The sequence below is a fragment of the Cyclopterus lumpus genome, chromosome 14, assembly GCF_009769545.1.
Source record: "Cyclopterus lumpus isolate fCycLum1 chromosome 14, fCycLum1.pri, whole genome shotgun sequence".
Taxonomy (NCBI): domain Eukaryota; kingdom Metazoa; phylum Chordata; class Actinopteri; order Perciformes; family Cyclopteridae; genus Cyclopterus; species Cyclopterus lumpus.
Window position 1 is genome coordinate 20866233 of NC_046979.1, and position 25012 is coordinate 20891244.

At 44.0% G+C, this 25012-nt stretch overlaps 3 protein-coding genes across 4 annotated transcripts; 2 read left to right on the forward strand and 1 right to left on the reverse strand.

The window, feature by feature from the left end:
- Nucleotides 1–698: 698 nt before the first annotated feature.
- On the forward strand, nucleotides 699–11272 carry hnrnpl (heterogeneous nuclear ribonucleoprotein L). 2 transcript variants are annotated; one of them, XM_034549834.1, is made up of 15 exons: nucleotides 720–836; nucleotides 1280–1398; nucleotides 2044–2281; nucleotides 2642–2727; nucleotides 2857–2953; nucleotides 3058–3130; nucleotides 5098–5130; nucleotides 8896–8931; nucleotides 9198–9266; nucleotides 9371–9621; nucleotides 9999–10120; nucleotides 10216–10417; nucleotides 10508–10565; nucleotides 10758–10853; nucleotides 10971–11272. In XM_034549834.1, the coding sequence occupies exons 1-15, from the start codon at nucleotides 753–755 to the stop codon at nucleotides 11027–11029; spliced, it is 1623 nt and encodes a 540-aa protein (XP_034405725.1). In that variant the 5' UTR covers nucleotides 720–752; the 3' UTR covers nucleotides 11030–11272. The 2 variants fall into 2 exon arrangements, with proteins under 2 accessions (XP_034405726.1, XP_034405725.1); XM_034549835.1 differs by lacking the exon at nucleotides 5098–5130 and having other exon boundaries at nucleotides 699–836.
- Nucleotides 11273–12499: 1227 nt separating this feature from the next.
- LOC117742387 (interferon regulatory factor 2-binding protein 1-like) lies at nucleotides 12500–16994 on the forward strand. The gene is made up of 2 exons (XM_034549665.1): nucleotides 12500–14556; nucleotides 16108–16994. The coding sequence occupies exon 1, from the start codon at nucleotides 12753–12755 to the stop codon at nucleotides 14529–14531; it is 1779 nt and encodes a 592-aa protein (XP_034405556.1). The 5' UTR covers nucleotides 12500–12752; the 3' UTR covers nucleotides 14532–14556; nucleotides 16108–16994.
- Nucleotides 16989–25012, reverse strand: micu2 (mitochondrial calcium uptake 2). The gene is made up of 12 exons (XM_034549666.1): nucleotides 24771–25012; nucleotides 24365–24488; nucleotides 24093–24124; nucleotides 23913–23988; nucleotides 23747–23794; nucleotides 23302–23384; nucleotides 22525–22578; nucleotides 22305–22402; nucleotides 21822–21993; nucleotides 21625–21733; nucleotides 17888–18045; nucleotides 16989–17498 (listed from the first exon to the last, which is right to left on the reverse strand). Exons 1-12 carry the CDS (start codon nucleotides 24966–24968, stop codon nucleotides 17394–17396), a joined length of 1257 nt encoding a protein of 418 aa, XP_034405557.1. The 5' UTR covers nucleotides 24969–25012; the 3' UTR covers nucleotides 16989–17393.

The following is a 25012-nucleotide window of genomic DNA, read 5'->3' on the forward strand; positions in this document are numbered from 1 at the left end:
GTGCTAAGGTCTAAAACAATTCAATTTTCAATTCAGTTTATTTTGTATAGCCCAATATCACAAATTACAAATTTGCCTCAGAGGGCTTTAGAATCTGTACACATACGACATCCCTGTCCCAGGACCTCACATCGGATCAGGAAAAACTCCCAAAAAATAACCTTTCACAGGGAAAAAAGGGAAGAAACCTTCAGTAGAGCAACAGAGGAGGATCCCTCTCCCCAGATGGACAGAAGCAATAGATGCGATGTGTACAGAATGAACAGCATTACAGAGTTAAAACACATTCATTGAATATGCTAATGTATGAATGGACCTCCACAATCCATGAAAGAGAAGGAGGTAGAGAGGAGGGGGGGCGGGCAGGAGGCATAGATCTGCATTCTTGGGAAATTATGAAACATGAGTACCCGAGTCGAAATGTCACAATGGTTGTCAGGTCGCAATTTTAAGAGGAAAAACTGTTGTTAATAAAAAAATATATATATTACCAAAAAAGTCATGTAGTGATCCCAACCTCTGATTACTATTGGAGGAGACTCATTCACGAGTAAACGATTTATAATTATTTGAGTATTTATCAACACAATACAGATTTTAGAAACTGATAGGATAATCAGCTATCTATGGACAATCGAGTTCTAGCTTTTCCAGAGATTGTACGAATGTTGCTTTCAGATGTCCAAAAAGGTATTCCCTTTTTACCACATAACGTGAACGCAGCAATAACCCGGCACAGGGGACAGGACAACATGGCTGCCGCTGCGGGCCGATACTACGGAGAAGGCGGCAGAGCAACGAAAAGACAGAAAACTGAGGAAGGAGGAATGACAACGGTGAGGCTTTCCCTCTGGTTATTATGCTCAAACGTGCTCGGTTTAGTTTTTCTCGAGATGCTTTTTAGCCTGATAAAGCAGTGCTTATCGAGAAGCTAACAGCTAGCTGACATATTCAAAGCTAGCCACGTTAGCGGTCTTTATATCGGGTTTGGATAGAAAAACGTTAAAGCAGTTTGTCTAATAAATATTGTATAACGTTAACTACTAAGCATTTTCTTTACTATTAAAAAAAAAAAGATATAGTAAACCGTAAACTTTCACTATTAATGTTAATCTCCAACGCAATAAGGGTTATTTGATACGGTCTTGGTCTGCTATTCAGGCCCAACTAACGTTAACGTTAGTCATCGCTGCCGGTCTGCTGCGCCATCGCTTTTTCCACCAGCTATGGACATATTTCATGAACCTACAGGCGTCATGTTGTGTGTGCTCGTTTGCAGGAGAGCTACGATGACCCTCACAAACCGCTCCCCTCCTCGGTGGTGCACATCAGGGGCTTGGTGGACGGTATCCTGGAGGCTGACCTGGTGGAGGCCCTGCAGGAGTTTGGGGCCATCAGGTAAAAACGGAGCCCCTGCAGTCTGTGCATGTCTAATGTGCTCTCTGTGTTCTTCACTGGTAATTCATGTGTCAGGTCTCATGGGACTTAATTTGTCAGCATTCATAATAACCTCTAAAAATGCACTCGCAGACAACCCAGTCCTGACCTGCTGTCATCCTATCAAGCTGTGCCAACCATGCAGATTTGTAATGTGAATGTGAATTCTTACGCATATATACATGTTGAGTTGTAAGTCAAATATACATGTGAGATTCTACAAACAGTTCTTTTATTAAAACAGACTGTGATCAAAATAAAATGTGAAGACAGGGTTTCCTTCCATGTTTGAAAATAGGCCGCAGCAAAAAATTGTAAATGAAAGATGAATAAATAAAAAAAATAGGTTCCCCTCAGAAGTTTTTAACAACAATAACAGTCCGTAGGTGCTGGGGACTGGCGCTGTGTCTTCCTTTGTGTTGCGAGCGAGTGAGCAACGTTTTGCTAATAGAGGGAAAGTGGGTTGAGAAGAGAGATGTGAAAATGTATTGACATACCTTAGACAGCGTGAATGCAAGTTGAACCAAGTAACACACATTTATGTGACTTGTGCTTTTGTTAATAAACATTGTTCAGTAATTTTCTTCTTTAAATCTTTATTCACAGTTATGTTGTTATGATGCCCAAGAAGCGGCAGGCCCTAGTGGAGTATGAGGACATGAATGGCTCCTGCAACGCTGTCACATATGCAGCAGAGAACCAGGTTTACATTGCAGGTCACCCCGCCTTCATCAATTACTCCACAAGCCAGAAGATCTCCCGGCCAGGGGACTCAGACGACACCCGGAGCGTCAACAATGTCCTGCTGCTCACGGTCATAAACCCCATCTATCCCATCACCGCGGTAACTTCATTATACAAAATAACCTTGTGACCGTGTCACATCTTCATTTATGTAGTAGTCTGTTGAACTGGATACATTACTATATTGTTACAAATTCAGACAGAATAATTTATTAGATCACTGTACATGTCAATGTCAGTTATGAGTCCGGCTTCATAAAAAATAAAGGGATTCCATCATTTTATTTTAAGTGCTGAAAAACTACTGTCTACTACTAGATGTACTGCTGCAAAACAATTAGCAAGTAGTGTATTGCTATGTTTGGTCATGTGGGATATTTTTAAAAGGTGATGAGTGCTGTGGAATTGAGTGTGCTGACTATTAGGAGTACGTTATGAACTTATCTGTGTCCCTCTGCAGGACGTGCTCTACACCATTTGTAACAACTGTGGACCTGTGCAGAGGATCGTCATCTTCAGAAAGAACGGTGTTCAGGCCATGGTGGAATATCCTTTTCAGGATTGCATTTTACATTTGGACACATTATAATTGTACACTGTGTTGATGTTTAATTAACCCGGGCCCCTCAGAAATCTTGATTTTAATCAGACCGTACCTTAACTCATTGCTGCCACATTCGACTCGGTCCAAAGTGCTCAGAGGGCCAAAGCTTCTCTGAACGGGGCAGACATCTATTCTGGCTGCTGCACTCTAAAGATTGAGTATGCCAAGGTAAGCGTATGGCCATGTCTCCTCAACTGTGGTGCCTGTTGAATGAACGTCATATGTTAATGAGAGGAAACAGTTTTTCATTTTTTTTGTAATGCAATCCACAGCCAGCCCGACTTAATGTCTTCAAGAACGACCAGGACACATGGGACTATACAAACCCCAACCTCAGTGGCCAAGGTAACATGCAGTCTCTGACTCTTTCTTCCCCCTATATTCTTCCTCTCTTTCTCTCATTCCACTGTATGGGATGGTTAGGGCTCTCTGCCTCTGGGGCTATTGCCTTTGATCACAGGTGAATGGTTTCTTCCACCGTTCACCATGCTACTCAGCTCAGTGGTCAGAGGCAGTACTCCTGTGATGCCTTTCACAGTCTTCATGCATTTTTCTCGCCACACAGCAGGCTCAAAGTAAGGGCATGAGGAGCAACCTCAAGGGCAGCCAACCTTAATTACAGGTTAATGCATGTGAGAAGCCCTATGCACTCGTCACAGTAGCATACGTAGGCGCACCATTCCTTACAGAGCATGTCACAGCTACACACCCTCACAGCCCTGCTCTCCACTACAGAGACTATCACAGCTGTTGTTATTCCTTCAAACATAGTGGAGATTTTGTCATAGCTTATATTCAACATTGCACTAGCCAGCTGAGTTGACTCATGAGACTATTTGGCACATCTCTGGTTAAAAGTCCCATGAAACCACTCCTGAGATCCTGAAAATTATTCAGGCTTTGATTTACTGAACAGGTTCTTCTGCATGAGGGTGGGACTTAATGCTGGGCGGGTTGGGGTTTGAGAAAACACAATGATCACTGTAAGTGACACCGTGATGTTGAAGATAAAACATCTAACTGTGTTGTTGAGTGTTATGCTGCGTTCACACCAAACGCATCGCGAATATTCGCAACGCTTTACTCGTGAGTTTAGTCGCCCGACAAGTTGTGCTGCGTTCACACCAAACGCGCGACCGGATCCCGTGCAAAGTCTATGCACAGACACGTTAAACGCGAAAAGGGTGTGTGGCTTAGAATAAGCCGTAAAAACAGTTATAACTTCCGCCATCCACCATGAAATAAATAACCACTATTTCTACTCTATACTTGCTCTGGAAATACCACAAACGTCAGAACATCAGACACCCTCGTATTTGGGTTCATAACATCATCCGTCACCGCACACAGCTCCGGTGAACTTCACCGTCTTCTCCAGGAACTGCGTATGGATGACTGCGGCTTCCAGCGCTACTTCAGGCTAACCTGTACTTGTATTAAAGAGCTTGTGGTGTCCGCAAACCGCTACGATGTCGCGTCTATCGCTCCGCCCGGCGCGAATTCGCGTCTAAACACGTCTGTGCATTGACTTTGCATGGAATCCGGTCGCGCGAAAAAAAGGTCGCAAAAAGTTTGGTGTGAACGCACCATTAGCATTACGATCAGCAGAGACAGTAGCTGCTGTGTTTACATTTGTATTGGATGGATGATTTTGCATACGTTTCAAGTACATAAGTTATTTAAAGAAAATGACATCTAACAGTTACAAGTCATGCTGGGTTAAATTAGTTGCTATGTTTTGCATGTAATCTTTGAACAAGAACATTCTACTATTCTATTTCATGGGAACTTTTATTGTACAATGTATATTAGAAACAAGCTGCATCAACATTAAGCTTTCAAATCAATATTTTTGGCAAAGGCCAGATAATTTGACAATTAACATTGTTTTTTTAAAGGTATAGATTACAGCATTTGTTATTGGATACGTGTTGTGTTGATGTAATGCTAAAACACTTTGTTTAAAAATCAAGAATTTAAAAAAAAACAATCTCCTTGCTTGCCTGAAACCTCCATGAAAGAAAATCAGCCACTCACTTTATGATGAGAGATTCTTCTCTGCCACTATGACAAAAATACAGGTTAAAATACAAGATACTGCTCCAGGCAAACTGTTAAGTAGTCTGATTACTGGCTATGGGATGGAGAAGATGATACTGCAATTCACATTTGCCTTACATTCTGTGTGGTCAGCAATACTGTAGTTTTAAACCTGTTTACAGACAAATACTTCTATATCTGTGTTGAGTCTTTTCTTTGGGGGGGGCAATCACTGTTAAAGTAGTAAATGTAGTTGTTTTTTCTTGTACCAGGACCACAACATGTACATTCCAGGTCTTATACAGGTATTTTACATCTTTCTTATAGTTTGTGCTGCCTTGCGAGCCAGAGGTACTCCTTGTGTCCTCACTGTGCAAACTCATACAGGCTTACTTCAACCTCTACAGCTACAGCATAACAGCAGCCACAGCTAATGTACATCTGCTCTGTGGCATACATCGGACACAGTGGGGCAACAAATACCGGAACACAACCTCAACTCAGTACTTCCTTATTCCAAGTCCATCATCACCACTACCTCCACCACCTGACATGGGAGTCCATTTTATCTTTTGGCGGTGGTCAGTAGCCACCATTTCAGTTTTGAGGGACAGAAATACTCCCAAGGCCACGCGAACAGACACCTCGCATATCCACCACAGACTGACGTTGATATATTGATAAGCATCTACCCCCACCTCTCTGCCTGTACATCTCATCCGCAGAGCCCACCGAGGAGTCACAACATATTGATGAGGGCTGGGAGGCAGGTGTGTTGATCGTTGGGATGTGCCTGCCATAACACAACCACAGGGAGCAACAGAGGAGTTTTCAGACACACTCAGCCTGACCAGGGAACAGATGATACCGCACACTGGGGCAGTAAACAAACAAAAAAGAGGCCATTCCCTTTCTCAGATGCTAACACCGCTCGTCTCTACCATCCTTGGGCGAACACAACACAACGAGCCGAATATCTGCGGCAACACACAGCTGAACCGCCATGACAGCACATCGTCACGGAGATATTCCAGATGACTTATGTCAAGCGCTAGATGCCGTTTCTGCTTTGCCAGTGGCTGACAGCTATTAAACCAAATAAGCAGGCATCACGTCAGCGTCCATTTTTTTACATGAGAAGAAATATCCACGGGGGGGCCGATGAAGACACAAGCATCAAACACCTATCAAGCATACAAGCACAGAGGCAAACAGATTCAAAAATCTTTTCCTAAAGCTTCCTACATTTATGGACTCTGGTGTTTTGTTATTCCCCTGTACCTTCTTTCCTATTTCCCCTCCTCTCTGTGCTGTTCTTGTGTTGTTTCTGCGTTGTTTCATTTTCCTTATTTTTTTGCACTGGCCCATAGTTGATGCCTTTAACGCCTCCCGTGTGATGCAGGTTTGGCTCAGTGTGTCTGTGGACAGACAGCCCATTCTCAAACGGTGCAAATGTCCTGCTTTGTGGTCAGAGCACGGTAAGATGGAAATGAGCCCATTGAATAGGAACTGTCCAAACAAACCAGCAGCAAGTCAAAACCCAGCATGGATGTACTTTTCTTTCTGGTGGTTGGAATACAAGGAAGGGAAGAAGGAAGAAAAGACTGAAGAGGGAGAATGAGTTGAGGCTGGAGTCAAGAGGTTGGCAGGTAGCATCCTTGCTGAAGACTGCCCCCTACCTGCCCACTGTGTCCCATGCTCCATGTGTGGTGCTGTAAGTACTTGACAGAATGATGCATTCATAATCTGACTTGATGGTTAAAAGTAGAAAGTGATTGTGAAACTAAAACAACGTGACTGTTGTTGAATTGTTTAGCCATCATGTTAATACTACAATATGGTAAAGGCCCACAGCAACACTAGCAAACAACAGATGGAATTGACAAACTGGCTCTGAATTGTCTTGCTAAATTCTATAATTTATTTATTTATTTATCTTTTTGCCTTGTCTACCTCATGTCGGGTTACCACGCGCATTACCTTACAAGGAAATGAGTGGGGTCAGTCAAACAATTAATTTCATCTAAGAAAAACACATTCTTTCATCAAGAAGGGAGTGTTGGATATTGATTTTAATGTCTTGTAAGACTAGTCGCTGCATGGTCGCTTATAAAATGAGGATTTTGTTTTATGGATTTTGGTTTTAGTGCAGGTTGTTTTTATTTGGTTTAGCACTATTCTCAGGTTGCTGGTGACACATTAGTATGACATAACCACAGTAGGTTTTGTCTTTTCAAGTAAAGGTATAATGGAATTTAAAATCTAAATGTGTTTTATATTCAGATTTTATGTATAATGCAGTGCGTGTATTCATTGCAGAATGGGTTGTGGCGGTCGTGCTTGTCCTGATTAAAGTCCCAATATTTAGTGACTACTCCCAGTGATCTCTCCTCATATTGCTTATTGACGTGTGAGTTGAGTTTCACATTCAATGAGCAATCTGCATTATAAGCAGCCTCTGATTTAGTATCAACTCCACATCCGTTTCAGTCAGGGTTGGAAATTTGCACCAGTCACCGGACAAATGCTCACGAAATGTGCACGTGGCTACTAGATTTTCTCCGCCCACCAGCCGAAACAACAACAACGTTATTAATCTGTTGAGTAGATTTTGCAATCCACCAGACAAATAAGTTAATTTCCAACACTGAATTCAGTGCACTCTCTGTTGCTTTTAATACACAATCTAGTGTTCGTATCGCAGTGTGTACCTGCAGTGTCTATGCACATCATAACTATTCTGCAGACTCATATTTTGGTTACAGTTAAGGTTATATTTGGGATAGTAAATTTATTTTATGGAACAGATGTGAAACAGATTGGATATCATAAGCAAATTGTAACCAAAATATAAATAGGTTTAATTTGTTTGACCACTATAGCTGTGACCGGCTGGAGTGTTTCTGTACAGTGGTGTGGATCGCTCCTTGATGATACATTACTTATCAATGTGATTCTTTTGATGATTGCAGAACTGCGTTTTCAAAAAGTAGAATTGAGTTGAGATGTTTGTACATATGCATAATGAGAAGGCTTCAGTAGGTTTTGTTTTTTTGCAATTGGTCATACTTGTTGATGCTCCTCAAATATCTGTCGTCATCATCAAGCTACAGTTATGAAGGAGAAAGATGTTCTGATTGACAGCTAGATATATATATATATATATATATATATATATATTCAATTCAGTTTATTTTATGTAGCCCAATATCACAAACTACGAATTTGCCTCAGAGGGCTTTACAATCTGTACACATAAAAAAAACTCCCAAATAGAAAAAACTCTTTCACAGGGAAAAAAGGGAAGAAACCTTTAGGAGAGCAACAGAGGAGGATCCCTCTCCCCGGATGGACAGAAGTAATAGATGTCATGTGTACAGATGAACAGATACATAAACACATTCAATGAATATGACAGAATATATATATATATATATATATATATATATATATATATACACACACACACACACACACACACACACACTGCTAATTATAGCATATAATCAAGTATGTAGAGAATGTTAAGAATATCAATTCTAACATTCAATTTGAAATGAGAACATTAAATGCGGTTTTCATAATGAATCGCCATTACTAGATCGTCAATCTGCTAAACTACAGGAAGTTGGCTTTATGAACCGGGTGGCTGTGTGCAGATAATTCACCTTGGGTTTGGTTGAACAGATATTTTTTTACATCAAATATTATGAGAAAAAATCGTTACTTACTTTTTGGTTGATTTACTTTAAGCGCAGTCTACAAATCGGGAGTCATTTTTTCCGTTCTTCAGTAATGTAATCTAGTCAAAACTATTGATGTCAATTCACTTCTGATATTCTACGTCTGTCGTATCCTGCTTTGTTTGAACCTGGATAGCTCTCATAGTTTTCAATAAAACATGCTTAGCGCTCACAGCACTGATGCAGATTTAACCCTCTGATCTTCTACTGGGATCTTTCTACTCCATGTAATTGTCGAGAATGTAAATAGGATGTTGATACAGTGTTGCCAAATTTAAACTCTAATGTTTATTTGGATTTGACGTTTGTATATGTGTACCTGCACAGATGCTGATGGTGAAGGCAATTGGAACAATTCACAAGGTGTGTGTGTTTGTACTGGGATGGCTGATATAAGATGAAAGCTATTTTTCAACAATCACTGCTAAAGAAAAAAAATCTCCATTATGTCACGTATTGGTTTAGCAAAATAGAGCCTGCAGCCTTTCTTTTTGTTTAAACACCTAAAGTATTAACCCCCTTTGTTGCATGTCAATCACAACCATGTCCCTTAGTAGGTTACAGCACCTGTTGGTTATTCTTTGACAAGGAAGCTGTTTTATAGGCAACTTTTATTTGAACCATTTTAGACCCCAATGCCAATCCTAACAAACGCCAGAGGCAACCTGCTCTTCTGGGAGACCACCCACCTGACTATGGTAAATATCCCGTGAAGACATTGGTCTGACATTTGGAAGTATGGATCAGACTCCCAAGACTGTATCTGTACATCAAATGTTGTTGTTTGTCCCCTCTTATGAAGGTGGCCCACAAGGAGGTTATCATGGCTACAGTGAGGACAACTACGGCCCGCCTCCTCCCCACCGCATGGGGCCAGGTATGGGCGGGCGTGGTCGCGGTAACCAGCGCTACGGCCAAAGTTATGGGCCGCCGCCCCCTGAGTACGGCCCTCACGCCGACTCCCCGGTTCTCATGGTTTATGGCCTCGAGCCCTCTAAAGTCAACGCCGACAAGGTCTTCAACATCTTCTGCCTCTACGGCAATGTAGAGAGAGTGAGTGGAAGACCTTCGGAACATGAGTCAGTGGACACCAAAAGCTGATGGCGAAATACGTCATGGAATACGTCATGCATTTGTTTGATTGATAGTGATTGCTGGAGTTGAATAGAACACCGGCGTATATTTCATCTTTTAACTGATGAATCTTTTTTCCTTCTTTTTTTTTTTTTTAAAGACAAAATATTTGTAAATAACGAGTCCATTTAATATCTTCATGTTTTAGACTGTTAAACAATACACGCAAATTGAAGTCAGGGCCTTAATAAACAAAACAACCTTATTGGTAATGAAAATAATCGCCATTTGCAGAACAAGTTTCATGTTCTTTTTTTTTTTTTTTGAGAGTGAGCTAGATATTTTTCTTCCTTCAGATTAAGTTTATGAAGAGTAAGCCTGGAGCGGCAATGGTGGAAATGGGAGACTGTTACTCTGTGGACAGGGCCATCACTCACCTCAACAACAACTTCCTTTTTGGACAGAAACTCAACGTTTGGTAAGAGCAGCTGTCCAGACAATTACAAAACAAGAGACTAAACTCTAAAAAGATGCAGAGCTGGATGAACAACCTTTGACCTTTGCCCCTGGCAGTGTGTCCAAGCAGCAGGCTATTGTGCCAGGACAGTGCTACCAGTTGGAGGACAACACCAACAGCTTCAAAGATTTCCACGGATCCCGCAACAACCGCTTCACCTCCCCGGAGCAGGCAGCCAAGAACCGAATTCAGCACCCCAGCAACGTCTTACACTTCTTCAACGCACAGCCCGACATCTCTCCAGAGATCTTCAACCAGGTAAGGAAAGCCACCAGTGTTCCATTTGTGAGGTGCACATTTTTCACACCACCGCCTCAAACTTCCACTGAAACTGGTCTTTCCTTCCAGGCCTGTGAAGAACTGGGAATCAAGAGCCCCACCAGTGTGAAACTTTTCACCGGAAAGAGTGAGTACTATGAGCTGCAACCAGGGCAATAGTATAAACTGTCTTTGACGTTAATATTATTCTCTTAATATATTTTTTATGAAGTCAAGTAAAGAGTGGGTAGTATTAGTTAGATGTGGGTAATAAAAAAAGTTAACACACAATTGAGTATTATTTATTTTAGTAACCTTATCAGTGTCTGTTGTACAAAAGGTGAGCGGAGTTCATCTGGCCTCCTGGAGTGGGAATCCATCAATGATGCCATGGAAGCCCTAGCTCTGATTAACCATTTCCAGATGAAAAACCCCAGTACGTTCTCATCTCTTTGCAATAATATATTAATTTGACCATATACTGTACATGTTATATAGCCTTCATGTTGTCTTTTACCTTTTTTAAAATGAATGTTTTTGTTTCCTCTTCCAGGTGGGCCTTACCCGTACACACTGAAGCTGTGCTTCTCAACCACACACCATGCCAACTGAACACTCCCCACAAACCATTTGTAATGTCTTGTGTCTTTACATAGCGTATTCTCTACAGTTCTGTTGTCACGCTCCCGGAAAACATTCGATCAGTATTGACGACAACTAGGACTGCATTGCTTTAGAGCATGTTACTTAAACCCCTGGGTGGTTTTGTATGATGTATTTACTTTTATCATGATTTCAAACACTTTTATTTGTACGTATTTGACACAAGATTTGAAGAAAGAGAAAAAAACACTACCCTGACCTCAGTTTGTTGGTTTTGTTTAATCATGTAGAACAGTAACCATGATGCGAATACTCATATAACCAGTGTTCAGGTCTCCAGAGATAATTTGTATTGTATCGTTCATTTCTTCACTCTTGACAGGGAAACGTCCATGTTCACAGGGAAGTACAAATATATTGGCACGTTCTTCTAAAGAGAGGCAGCTGTAGTTTTCTGACATCTCTGTCCTGCAGTGGTTCAGGTGCCTTCTGTATATTGATACCTGGACTATAGAGGATTATCACGAGGAAGATTAAAGGTGGGCAGAGATGAAGGAGCTGGTTATCAGCTAAGCCTCTGTCAAGATGCCATTGTCAAGTCGTCACCTTTTGTAGTAAACAATACTGTGAATATAACTGGCTTGAATAACTCAAGAGTTAGTGGTTTCAGTTTCCCGTACCAGCATTAGTAGCTTGGATTGGGCTGAAGCCCCATCTCTACACACAGGTTGTGTGTAGCATAATGCACTGAGACTTGCACTGCATTATTTTCAGTATTACTGTTTGTATTCACAAGTGCTAGATAAATTAAAGCAGTTTTAAAAAAATGAAGGAAACAAATAATTTCCCTTTTTACTTATTCACCTAAACATGTTTTTATTATTTAAGCATGTTAGCAGAATATAACAAGTACACCTGAGCTAAGAAAAAAAATACAAGTATATGTAATATACAGCGTCGCAGGTTTTCTAAATAAGTTGCACACATACATAACACAATTGTTAAAACATGGAAGGACCATTCTTTCACCTTGACACATGTAGTTTGAAAAGAATATAACAAATACATCTCAACTCCAGGTACTAGATTGTCTCTGAAGCGCGTGGAGTATCACAACACAGGTAGCATGTTACACTATAACACCATGCGTCCCGCTCCCTGGCCAACAGTTTAAGCCCAGGAACGGCACGTACACGAGTATCAAGAATAGTAAAGGGGTTCTAACTTGATGCAGGTCACGTTAGCTTACGTTAACAATTGTAGTTCATTTAGAAGTGCGGATTCCCGCCACTCCGGTAATTATATTCTCATAATAACTGGATGTAAAACAACTTGTATCTCTCGGTTCATCGCTTACGTTACTTTCCTGTGACCAGTTACTCTCTAGTTCGTACAATGTTGTAGCGTTCATAATACTGGAGAAAAGAAAGCAAAGTAAAACTACAATTCCCTTGGTGCCCTAAGCCTCAGTCGCGTAGGTGTTTCCGGTGTCTTATAACATTGTACTTCCTTCCACACAGACCGACACGAACAAATCGAGAAGGAAGACGTCGCCAACTTTTAAATGCCGTCGTCAGCGGTCGCGTTTTGAGCTCATTCTCTCGTTTCGTTTGCATCGTAAAATGCGCGGCGCGTGGCGTGGTGGCGTCTGAGAATAGAAGAACTGTTGACAAACGCAGACCGTAACGTGTAGGCCTCCCGAAGAAAGTTTGGTCGAGGGCCTGTAAACAACATGTCCTCCGCCTCGCAGCCTTCCTCCAGACGGCAGTGGTGCTACCTCTGCGATCTGCCCAAGATGCCCTGGGCCATGCTGTGGGAGTTCAGCGAGGCCGTGTGCCGGGGATGTGTCAACTACGACGGGGCGGACAGAATAGAGCTCCTCATCGAAACTGCCAGGCAACTGAAGAGCACGCACGGAGTTTTAGACGGCCGGTCCCCCGGTCCTCAGCAGGGCAAACCCAGCTCGACCGGGCCCCTTGAAGCAGGGCGGCAGCATGGAGAGCGTATGGATAGGGGGAGGGGTGAGTATGGGGTATCTTCTCGCCTCCCCAATGGACTGCACAGAGCTGAAGATGTGGCACTGTCAGAGGGCAGCAGACACAGCCCAAACACACGCCGGGCTATTGTTGGGGCAGTTCCTAGTCTCCATGGCACCATATCCCATGCCTTGATAGCTCAGGGGTTAGTAGCTGCCCCTCATGGGCTTCTAGCCCCCATGTCAAGCTCCAGGGCAGGGGCCACGCCAATCGCTGTCTCAGCTGGCCCCATAATGGGTGACTCTGGCAGAAGACAGGTAGTGGCCCTGGGCGTGGGAGCTAGCACCTCTGCTCTGGTGGGTATAGATCCTGCATTGTGGAGGAACAATGAAGTGATGGCGGAACTGAATGAGGTGGCTCGTTGCAGGGTTGAAGGCTGGCCCAACCGCCCCAAAGCGGTCCGGGACGTGCTCGTAGCTCTGAGCAGCTGCGTCCCTTTCAACGTGCGCTTCAGGAAAGACCACAACCTGATGGGCCGCGTTCTGGCCTTCGACACCAGCACATCGCCAGAGTTTGAGCTCAAGGTGTTTGTGGAGTACCCCGCTGGCTCCGGGATGATCTTCTCGGGAGTCCCGGACCTGGTCAGGCAGATGTTCCGCGACTCGGCAAAAGACGCAGGTAAAGCGGTGAACTCTGGGCTGCGCTATGTGGAATACGAGAAGCGGCAGGGCACGGGAGACTGGCGTGGGCTGTCTGAACTGCTGAACGACGGCGTGCGCATGTTCAAAGAGCCCCCGATTCCAGAGGTCCTGCCCCAGCTGGATGCAGGGTTGCCCATGGCAACCATCGGACGCTCTGTACCGGCAAAGAGCACAACTCGCCGCCGCAAGGCCTCTCCGGGCTCCGAGAATGGGGAGAGTGAAGGGAGGCCTGATCACCCGGCAAGAGAGCCATGGCCCCGGGGCGCGTACTCCGGCATGGAACCGCTCCCTGGCATGGCTGTCCCACAAGAAGGCCCGCCCCGTTTACACAGCCAGCCCTCGCCCATCTCGGCGCTCATGGGAGTCGCAGACAGCCTGAGCTCCAGCCAGATGGCCAGAGATAGCCCCGGCATGTCGACAGCCCACTCCTCCTCAGCCGGGCGCCCAACCAGCGGCAGCCCCTCCACCGCCTCCACCTCAGTCTCCCAGGCAGCCTTGGGGCAGGGCTTGAGTGCGGCGCAGAGCAGCAACACCAGTGCCGGGGAGTCCACGAGCAACGCCCAGGGCACCCTGCTCTGCTGCACCCTCTGCCGAGAGCGCCTGGAGGACACCCACTTTGTCCAGTGTCCCTCTGTCCCGCACCACAAGTTCTGCTTCCCCTGCACCCGGGGGTTCATCCGCAGTCAGGGTCAAGGCGGGGAGGTGTACTGCCCCAGCGGAGAACGCTGTCCCCTGGCCGGATCCTCCGTGCCCTGGGCCTTCATGCAGGGAGAGATCTCGACCATTCTGGCCGGAGACGGAGACGTGACTGTGAAGAAGGAGAGCGACCCTTGACGTCTCTATCTTGTTGTGGTGAATGGTAAGACGATGAGAACACACACTTCTGCGTCTGTCTTAGATCAGCTAATACAAGAGTCCTGAGGGATGGACGGACATCGGCTTTAACAAAACATTATTTCATTTTATTGCTTTATTTGGTAGGAACAGTGCACATTAATAAAACGTGCCTCTAAATGTGTCAGAGTTGGCCAAGAGGCTGTTTTTGATCCGTGGTCCCTGGACAGATGTTACAAAATCATCCTACAAAACAATATCGGATTGAAATTACAAAGTTACGCATCATTTACCCTTTTTAAAAGCATGCAGAAACAATTAAAAGAGAGAATATTAAGACGTGCAACACAGGCTCATAAAACACGTGCAAAGCAAATACATGAGGGATAGAAACAGACTAAAGACAAGATTATGTTGCGTTGTTAGCCACTAAAAACAAATGACAATTAGCAAAGTATTTAAAATGTATAAATCAGTCTGATTCAGCAAAACAAAGGAGGTAAGGGTCCACTCGCAATTGCAAGACAGACGGGTAGGTAGGTAGGTGACAGCAGACAGGTAGGTAGGTAGGTAGGTGACACAGACAGACTGAGGACAGTGAGTTGTTGCGTTCTATTGCCGACATAGCTGGGTACTAGTGAACTATTTCTTTAAAATATGTGTTTTTTAAATATGACCACCAAAACAGGTTAAACTAATCAAAACCAACGTTATCCAAGTCCCCAATAAATAGATGCAAAAGAGATTATTGTAAATAAGAAACACTCAGTGTTGCCAACCGTGGTACTGTTTATTATTATTATTATTATTATTCAACTTGGCTTACAAAGACTTGGAGTAGAACTCTGTGTGGCTGATCTCCAATGCAGGTCATCTGTCCTTCCTCAGTTGTGTTATCTTCCAGACTACACAAAGGTGAAAGAAGGAGCAAAGTCAGACTGTAGCTCAAAAGATGCTTTCAAAAGAAAATGTTTATTCAGCATGTAATCACCCTAATAATTCGGAATGCGTGAGTTTTTGCGCATGCTCGGGCCCTTGTGTAGATATGAAACAAAGGTGCCGTCTGTCGTGGTGCCAACAGAGCTCTCAATAGTAGAGATCAGATTCAGGCAGGGAAATTCACAAGATGCTCTGCAGACGGGGTGACATAAACACTACGTGGTCATCGCCACAGCCTCTCAGCTGTGATGTCTCTGGCAGCCCAGTGTCCTCAGCTAACCGGCGTCTCTAATATTCAAACTGGGGCTTTCTGCAGGGTTCACCAACTTTTTAGGAATTTATTGACCTTTTTTTTTATATCCCACTTTTGTACTTGTGCAGCAACATTTTCCAGTAGTTTCTAGTCGTATAAGTGATCAATTACTGTGACCCCAGACGAGTGGCAGAAAATTGATGGATGTATTAACCAGTTCATTTTTCTTTGGTAAAATTAACTTTGAGTGAATTGTAGTTTATGGATGCATAACTAGCCTAAAATAACCATCATTGCTCCATTAGAAAAGAAATCCCCATTGTTAACCTACTGTTTGTTAAATGTTCTAAAATCCTCTTCCATTTTTCTTCTCTCCCCTCACAGTGGATCAAACACTTTGAAAGCACTTCCCTATTATCTCAAGAAGAGGTCCACTTCGGCTGCAGTTCATCATGTGTGCCTCTGAGAACAGAATGACTCTGAACCCCAGGAGAACAGCTACACACACAAACACACACACACCGCTAACTAAAGAAGAGGGACGCGTCCGTCTGCCGGGGCGGAGGGCCCTCGATTCACCTGCGAAGGCCGGGCTGCTTGCGACCCAGCCGAATATAGTCCTGAACCAAATCTCTTCCCCTCTTTGTTTCAGAGCAGCAGAGGCCTCGTCAAAGCCCAGGATAGAAAGCACACGCTTGTTTTAGAAACGACAATCTGTTTTGGTCCGTTTGTTTTTGTTCTACGTGTTGTCCCATGCAGACAGGACAGTGACATTGGACAGAATCATGCAATTCTTTCTAAAAAAACAAATGAATGTTCAAAATGTGGCAAAACCAATTGGTCCTTAAAAGCCAAGGATTGGATTTTAAACAAAACAAAAAAAATGTAATCCCACAATGTCTCTTAGGTATTCTCCTCTTATTGTATGTCAAATGTGAATTTTCTTTCAATATGGCTGTCATTTCTATTTTTGATACAATTCAAATTTCTATGTATTTGTTTATAGTGATAAGAAGACCAAAGATGGCTTCATGCTCAATGTAATTTTATTGTATTGTAGCCGTGTATGCTGTACTCACTGATGACCTCAGCGTCAGTCACTAATTTGTTCATCTATCACAGATAAGCTTGTCTTTTTGTCTATTTACTTTTCTCTCTTTTTTTATTGTATGTATGGTAAGATAATTAGCACCACAATCTTCAATGGTTAACCCACATACTCATGTGACCTGAACAGGTCAATTCTACAATAAATTACAAAATAGTTACGAGTCAGACACTTTATTCTTTCAGCCTCAAGTGTAGCACAATGTTGAGATGGCATTTTTAAGAAACTTTATTTGACCAAATTTTGTGTGTGAAAAACCCACCACAAAAAGGAACAATTGAAAATGCATTAATGGTCACTGAATTAAAGGAAGCGAACGTTCCAGACACACTGTAGAGTGCAAATGTCATTCGAAAGCGATCAGACATTCTGAATAGAAAATGCACAACTTGATTAATTTAAGCACACAGTGCACTGCACCAAACAATAAAAACTAATGTTTTGTAAACACCACAACTAGAACCCGTTCTTTAGCTAACATCAGATAGTTGATCTGTAAACTTATCGTTTGTACACAAGATAGTGGTGTAAATCCTTTGTTTGCTCCACGGAGCATGGCGGTTCAGAAGGGGCACCCGGTCTCCGCCCCCAGGGCCTCCTGAGCCGCTTTCAGGGTCTCGCGCTTCACACACCTCCAGTAGCCAGAAAGGCCGTTCTGATGCTGCACCTGAGGGTGAGACAAGGATTATCCCATCCGACAGCACTGCTTATTCAAAATGCAACACAGGAGCAATTTACAACGTATCTACTCAATCTTTTGGCATGCTAAAAATCTTACATTTTATGATTACTTACTTAAATAATTTGTTAGAATAATTCTGGGAAATATGCGAAACATTTTCTGCATAGAGTTGCAGATTAATTAGTTGGTGAGCCTTAAAGGGGCTGGTGAGACCTTTGTCCCTTTGGAAAGAGCCAGTTCAGCGGCTTCCCTCTTTTATGCTAAGCTAAGGTAACCGGCTACTGGCTGTATCCATATTTAGCATACAGATGTGGGAGGATCTGGACGTCCCAGAAGGCCGTATGTGGCTATGAATAAAAACAGACGGGACTCGCCTTCAGACCTCGCAGCATACGGTCTTTCATCACGCCCATGAACTCCTTGTGGCTCAGGCAGTTATCTCCGTCCATGTCGAACAGTTTGAACACCGTGTCCAGCACGCTCTCGGACAGATCGTGGCCTGTGGCGATCCTCACGGCTCGTTTGAACTGGGCTGAGGAAAGGAAAACAATGGCGTCACCTGCTTCATATTCAGTGTGCAAACTCTCCACATTATGCTCGACAGAGAGGATAAGTATAAAGTAACCAAAAACAAAACTTGAGTGAAAGTGAAGATACCGTACTGTAAAATGATTTCAGTAAAAGTCACCTATGAGAATACTACTTGAGTAAAAGTCTTTAAGTATCTGATATTTACTGTACTTAAGTATCACAGTAATTTTCTGATATTGAAAAGAACAAGTAAATGCTGTTAATAAAAAAGCAAACAAGGAGTAAATAATTGGGTTGGCTGTGATTCATCCAGGAGCAACAATGTTCAACATAATATATTGTACATAAGTATCCTTTTGCATCTACTATGAACTTATCATAATTCTCCAAAAAGCAATATGACACTATGAAGGAGTCGTAACAGTGCGTTTATAAGTATGCTAATTCTGACTAGAGGATGTAGAGGGCAAATGCATAATATTGTGTTCAGCAAAAAAATGCATCAGGTCAGTGTTTTTGTTTTGAGAAAGAACTCCTCTGGGCCTGATTTGAACACAAGACAAAAAGTTTTTTCTCAAGCTGAATCTGCAATTGGGCGACTGCTAACTCGATCTGATCATCCACAAAATGATTCAATTATCAAAACATGATCAATACTAAAGCAGCACAGAAAGTAACAACCCAGTCATTACTTGAAACTGACAAATGTTCTGTTCATCTTCAAAATATCGTTTTGGGCTGAAGACTAGTACTGCGATGCTAAATAGCCTTTAACAGGCCACTGAGGCAGGTAGAGGTGTGTTCAGCTTAACAGTCAGCTGTCTACTACACGAATTGTCTCATTTGATTTACGCTAGCTAGCGAACGTTAGCCTAACATACACCATGTATAGCTAAATTAGAAGATCAGACACCTGTTCTCCAATCCGATGTTGGTTTTCGTCACCCCCTGTCGTTTTGTAGCAGGTGCTTCGATTTCTTCTTCATTATAATAACAATAATAATAATAATAATAAATCAAATTTATATAGCGCTTTTCAAAACACACAAAGACGCTTTACATAAGGCATAGACATACAAAACTAAACTAAATAGAAAGACAAAGAGCAAACAAACAAACAAATAGAACATTTCAGGTAAAAAAAAAAAGAAGAAAACTTGAGAAGCTATGAGGAATGAGTCATATAGTGGAGGGTAGGGTGCAGGGGTTAACAGGTGAAAGTGAGTTTGAAGAGGTGGGTTTTGAGGGCTTGTTTGAATGATGAAAGGGTGGTAGCATGACAGATGTGAATGGGGAGGGTGTTCCAAATGGGGCGGGGGGGTGGCAGCAGCTGAGAAAGCCCTGTCACCCCACCCTGTCACCCCAGGTCCAGTGCTTGGTCCTGATGGTCTTCAGAGTGTTTGCACCGGCGGACCTGAGGCAACGGGTTGGGGTTTGGAGGGGGAGGAGGTCTGAAAGGTAGGGAGGGGCCATGTTGTTTAGGACTTTGTAGGTGGTGAGTAGTTATTTTAAAGTCCATCCTGAATTTGACCAAGAGCCAGTGAAGGTTGCGTAGGACCCGGGTGATGTGTTCATAGCGGCGGGTGGCGGTGAGCAGTCGAGCAGCAGAGTCCTGAACATACTGAAGTTTGTTGAGAATTTTGTTAGGAGAGCCGAAAAGGATGCTGTTGCAGTAGTCAAGTCTGGAGGTTATGAGGGCATGGATAATAATTTCAGTGGTGGCAGAGGACAGGGAGGACCGGAGGCGTGCAATGTTCCTGAGATGAAAGAAGGCAGTTTTGGTGATGTGGTTGGCGTGGGGTAGGAAAAAGAGGGTGGGGTCGAGGATGATACCGAGGTTGCGGACCTGGGTGAAGGGGGTGACGATGGAGCCATAAATATCGAGAGAGAAGGTCTGGGCTGAGCGGGTAAGGGAGTTAGGGCCGATGATGAGTATTTCAGATTTATTGCAGTTGAGTTTCAGAAAGTTCTGTTGCATCCATAATTTTATATCAGTGAGACAGGTAGTGAGAGTGGAGTGGGTGACTGAGGTGATGGTCTTAGAGGAGAAGTAAAGTTGGGTGTCGTCAGCGCAACAATGGAAGTCAAGACCATGACAAAGGATGATTTGTCCAAGGGGAAGGATGTAAATGATGAAGAGGAGGGGATCGAGCACAGAACCTTCGGGGACACCGTGGGTGACTGGGGAGGTTGAGGATGTACAGTCGTTTATGGCAATGAATTGATGTCGGTCTGAGAGATATGAGGTGAAATAGGAAAGGGGAGTGCCAAGTTATGCCAAGGGAGTACTGGAGACGGAGTGGTTGATGGTGTCGAAGGCGGCACTGAGGTCAAGCCAGCTGGTTGTGAATTGAGATGATTTCGTCGTTGAAAAAGGATAGAAATACGTTGCATTTAATGGTGGTGAAGGAGGTGGAGATGGTGTCCAGGGGCTTGAGAAGTTTGTTGATAGTGGAGAAAAGCATTTTGGGGTTGGTGGAGCCAGATTGGATGATGGAGGAATAGTGAGAGGAGCGAGCGGTGTTGAGGGCATCTTTATAATGTTGTTGGTGAAGTTTGAAGGCATCAAGGTGAACAGTGAGTCCAGTTTTGTTGGTAAGACTTTCCAGTTGACGGCCCTGCACTTTGAGATGGCGAAGTTGGTCAGTGTACTAGGGGGCAGAGTGGGTGAAGGAGACGAGTTTGGATTTTCTGGGGGCGACGACATCAAGACAGGAGGAGAGTACATCATTATAGTAATTGACCAGGGCGGAGGGGGGGGCAGTTGAAATAGTGGCAGAGGCAGAGATGGTGGCAGCCAAGGTGGAGGAGAGCGAGGGGAAGTTGATGGACTTGATGTTCCGGAATGCTAGGGGTCTGCTTAACATGGGGGGTGGGGATGTCTATGTCCAAGGTGATAGCCAGGTGGTTAGAGATGGTGAGGTCGATGCTGGTTAGATTACTGATGGTAACACCGGAGGTGCAGACCAGGTCAAGTGTGTGTCCTTTTTTATGGGTGGGAAAGTCGACATGTTGGGTGATGTTGAAATAGTCAAAGATGTCCAGGAGTTCTGTAGAGGTGGTGGAGTCAGATGAGTCAACGTGTATGTTGAAGTCACCAAGTAGCAGAATGGATGGAGAGATGGCGCAGAGTTGTGTGAGAAATTCAGACAGATCAGAGGGGAAAGCAGGGTTAGGTTTTGGGGGGCGGTAAATGACTGGGTTTGGGACCAGACAGTTTAAAGACAAGGTGTTCAAATGAGGAGGGAGTCGGGATGGTAATTGTACTTGCAGTGATGTTTTTGTGTAAAAATAGTGGCTATTCCACTGATAACCAATGATTTAACTTGCAAGCTAGGACCACTGATTCAACCTGCTTGCTTGGAGTCCCCGACATTAGTTTCATGATTATTTTCTTTTCTAAAGATAGATTTGAGGGGAAGTGTATCAGAGTCAAAATATCAGTTTTCTTTGCAAAATGTAGTGAAGTAAAAGTAAACAGAAATATAAATAGTAAAGTAAAGTACAGATATCCAAAAAAACGACTTAGGTACAGTAACTAAGTATTTCTACTTTGTTACCATACACCACTGGGACTCACCCATTCCAACGGGACGGTTGGCTCCAGTCACCAGTTTCACGGAAAAGGCGAAATCCTCCAGGTTGTTGGCGAAGAGGCAGAAGGCTTTAAACTCATCAAATGTGATACTCTGCAAGACAAGAGATCCACTTCACCCGTGTGCTACACTGCATGACGTTTGACAGTTTTTTTGAGGGGGGTGGGGGGGCTCCTCTCACCTGGCCGGCGGGGATCCTCCTCCTAATGTTCTGCCAGTAGACTTCGTTGTCTTCCTCGTTGGTGTAGTGGAGCAGCCACTCCGCAAAGTCCTCTCTCCGCATGGTTTCCATGCCTCTGGAGAACTGCAGGAACTCCATCTCCTGGACTTCGGCCTGCAGGTCCTCCATGAACCTGAGGAACAGAGATGGTTTACTGGGAGGACCCAGGAGTCCTGCTGAGGCTGCTCACAGAAGAGGTTGTGGCTAAAACGTCCGTTTCATTCTTCACGACGGCTATTAAGACGTCTCGACTGACTTCTATTCTGCATCGGTTTACCATTTCTGTTCTGTATTGATCGCAAGGTTTGCTCTTATTTACATTTTAAACCAACATTTTCTGGATGTTGCAAGATTCTGGTCACAGAGCTGACTTGTAGACTTGTACACACCATGTGATCACCGACAGCAGCAGCATGTGAGTGTGTGCGTGTCACATTTCCTCACCTGCGGAACTCCTGATACTGCAACTTGTTTTCTCCTCTCTTGCCGAAGAAGTAGGCCTGCAGAGTGGTGTTGGCGCTTTCCCCGTCCTCCGCTGGTTTCTGTAAACATCCAGGGAAAGTACAACCACACCCAGCTTTGTTACTATGGCAACTGGCAATGCTCTGCAAAAAAAAAAAAATCAAGCTTGACTTCCCTTTAAAAGGGAACATGAATAACCCACCTCTATGCTGTCCTTGGGGACTCGCCTCTTATTTTTCCCAAGGATTTTCTTCAGCTTCAGAAGAAGAAAAAAACAAAAAACAATGTTAACATTCAACCAGAGAAATTGAGAATTACCTTCTGCACTGGACTTTATTCGATGACTCATCGTGAACATAGATCCCTCGTCACTGAACTGCCATAAGAAATGAACAAATATAAGTATTTTAATGATAAAACCAGAGCTATAATCTACATCTACGTCACACATACACACAAACACTGCAGTTGCACCTCTGTTTTTTTACTTGAGGCTTTGGGCGTGTTCACAACATGAGAATACGACTCAAGGTGCATAGCTTGCTGACATGCAGCCTACTGGCCCGGTCCCGGTCTGGACTCTGCAGAAAGAGAGCAGGTCTGGTTGGAACAGACACAAAAATGTTGGCTGGCTCTAAATAAATTGACTAAACTTAGGCGCTGACTCAGGCTGAAGGAATGCAAACACACGACCGGGTGGAAAAAGTGGCTTGCAGTGCGGCTCTCCCTCACCTTCACGTGGCGACATGGTCCATACTTACACCCGCTGTGGCATCAGTGCTTGAGGCAGCATTAAAAGGTGGCAAAATATTTTGAAATTTGAATGCACACACACACAAAACAGAATGACAATCCTCTCAGTACAACGTGTGCTCCCATTAACAAATCTGTGTTGCGTTTAGTTTTACTGAAGTACACTGTTTATATCTCGCCAATGGCAAAAGACAAACTAAATCTGGAGATACGTCTGGGGTCTTACCTTGAGAAATTCCTTTTGGTCCACGTGCTCGTTGCCGTCAACGTCGAGCATTTTGAAAGCTATGTGAAATCCTGTGCGTGGCTCTGCAACAGTAATGTTATCGTTATATACTCAGTTATAGATAGAACTATACCTGTATATTCACCACCCACACCCCCACACACACACAGTCACACAAATCAACCCACTCGGTTAGTAGGGCAAAGATGCATTTCTGCTGCGACACAGCCTGGGAAACAACTTGAAACACAAATCAGGTCAAACAGCTGCTCCGCTGACACGTGCAGGTGTGCAAAAGCTTGGACAACCAACAGAGGGAGAGGGGGGGAAGCCAAGCAGTATTCTTGCAGAAGATAAGAATATGCAGGTGCATCCATTTAGCACAACTTCCCTGAGAGGTGGGGGGAGGCTCAGTGGCTCCTGCAAGGTCTGGGATTCTACTCACTGGTCAGGATGGTCAGCAGGAACAGATACTCCGTGTAGGATATCAAACCTGCAAAGAAATGAGCACTGAATTTTACTCAGGAAATACGATCACTAACACACATATATTGATTAGCTTCTAAAAACAATTGTCCCGTGTGTTGGCTGTGGACAGACAGAAGATTCACCGTTGTCTCCGATGGATCTGAACAGCTCGTTGCCGGCCAGGGCTTTAGAGGCAGTCCCCAGCATGCTGTTCACTTCCTGCAAAGAAACCAAGAAGAAAGCAGGTCAAGGCACAAAGTGACAACTGTGCTCTCAGTTGGTTGTTTGAAACTCATTTACACAATGTGATGGTGGAAGCATACTTTTGCTGTTAGGTTTCTCTTCTGCAGCTTTCCTACATGAGGAGGAGGAGTGAAATATTGTAAAAATACAACACCAACTATTGTTTCCCCCATGTATCTTGGTTTTATACATCTGAATATCAAGAATTAAACTCAATAGCTGACTGGAATCACATCCCTGGGGATGATGCCACACAAAGGGTCTAAGTTAGGTGTCAGCTGTATCTTCCCCCTGAGAGGACAGACTAGCCAATCATTGGTAGGAGATGGAGACAGTGTCAGTGCATCCTTACGGTCAACGTTCTCGAGCATCACCGAGAACAGGAAGTCCCTCGGGGTCATGTAGGGCTCCTCGTCGTAGACCACCGAGGCGAACTGGTTGAAGCGGATCTTTCTGGCGGACGGATGAGCAGTGACCTGAAACGGCACAGCAAGTGTCACACACAAGACACGACGTGAGGACGCGGTGTTGGCCTGACAGCGGTGAGAGGGGAGGGGAGGGGCGTTGTTGATACTGAAGTACCTGACGCCCTTCTGTAAATATTCATTAACATAGTGCCGCTATTAATCGACTTATCAGCATTTTTATTCGACGTTTTAAACCCTCAGACAAGTGAAGCGAATAGTTGTCACGTGTGTAAGTGTGCTCCAGTTTCGACCGTATAAACTTTTATTCGCCTTGTTAAGTTCTTTACTCACGTTTGGAACCTCGGCGTGAACGGCGAAGGGCAGAATCCTGTTGTTCGCACGATACTGGTAATAACAGATAGCCCCAGTTCCAATAACGGACCCCAGGATACCGGGTCCCACGGCTCGGTGCAGTGCTAACCCTTTGAGAGACCGAGGGCTCCTCAAAACGTTCCTCAAGACGGCGGCGACCCTTTCCCAGCTGGCCATTTTACAGGAAGCTAGCTCGATAGCTGGCTGAGTGAACTCCCGAG

Bases quoted from the DNA above. Each gene is read 5' to 3' on its own strand.
- hnrnpl (XM_034549834.1), top strand. From the start codon at position 753: ATGGCTGCCGCTGCGGGCCGATACTACGGAGAAGGCGGCAGAGCAACG. The intron at 10,418-10,507 runs GTAAGGAAAGCC...CTTTCCTTCCAG, and splicing joins CTCCAGAGATCTTCAACCAG to GCCTGTGAAGAACTGGGAAT. The intron at 10,854-10,970 runs GTACGTTCTCAT...TTCCTCTTCCAG, and splicing joins TTTCCAGATGAAAAACCCCA to GTGGGCCTTACCCGTACACA.
- LOC117742387 (XM_034549665.1), top strand. From the start codon at position 12,753: ATGTCCTCCGCCTCGCAGCCTTCCTCCAGACGGCAGTGGTGCTACCTC.
- micu2 (XM_034549666.1), bottom strand. From the start codon at position 24,968: ATGGCCAGCTGGGAAAGGGTCGCCGCCGTCTTGAGGAACGTTTTGAGG. The intron at 21,994-22,304 runs GTGAGGAAATGT...TCTGTTCCTCAG, and splicing joins CAGTATCAGGAGTTCCGCAG to GTTCATGGAGGACCTGCAGG. The intron at 17,499-17,887 runs GCGAGTCCCGTC...TCTCACCCTCAG, and splicing joins GTATGCTGCGAGGTCTGAAG to GTGCAGCATCAGAACGGCCT.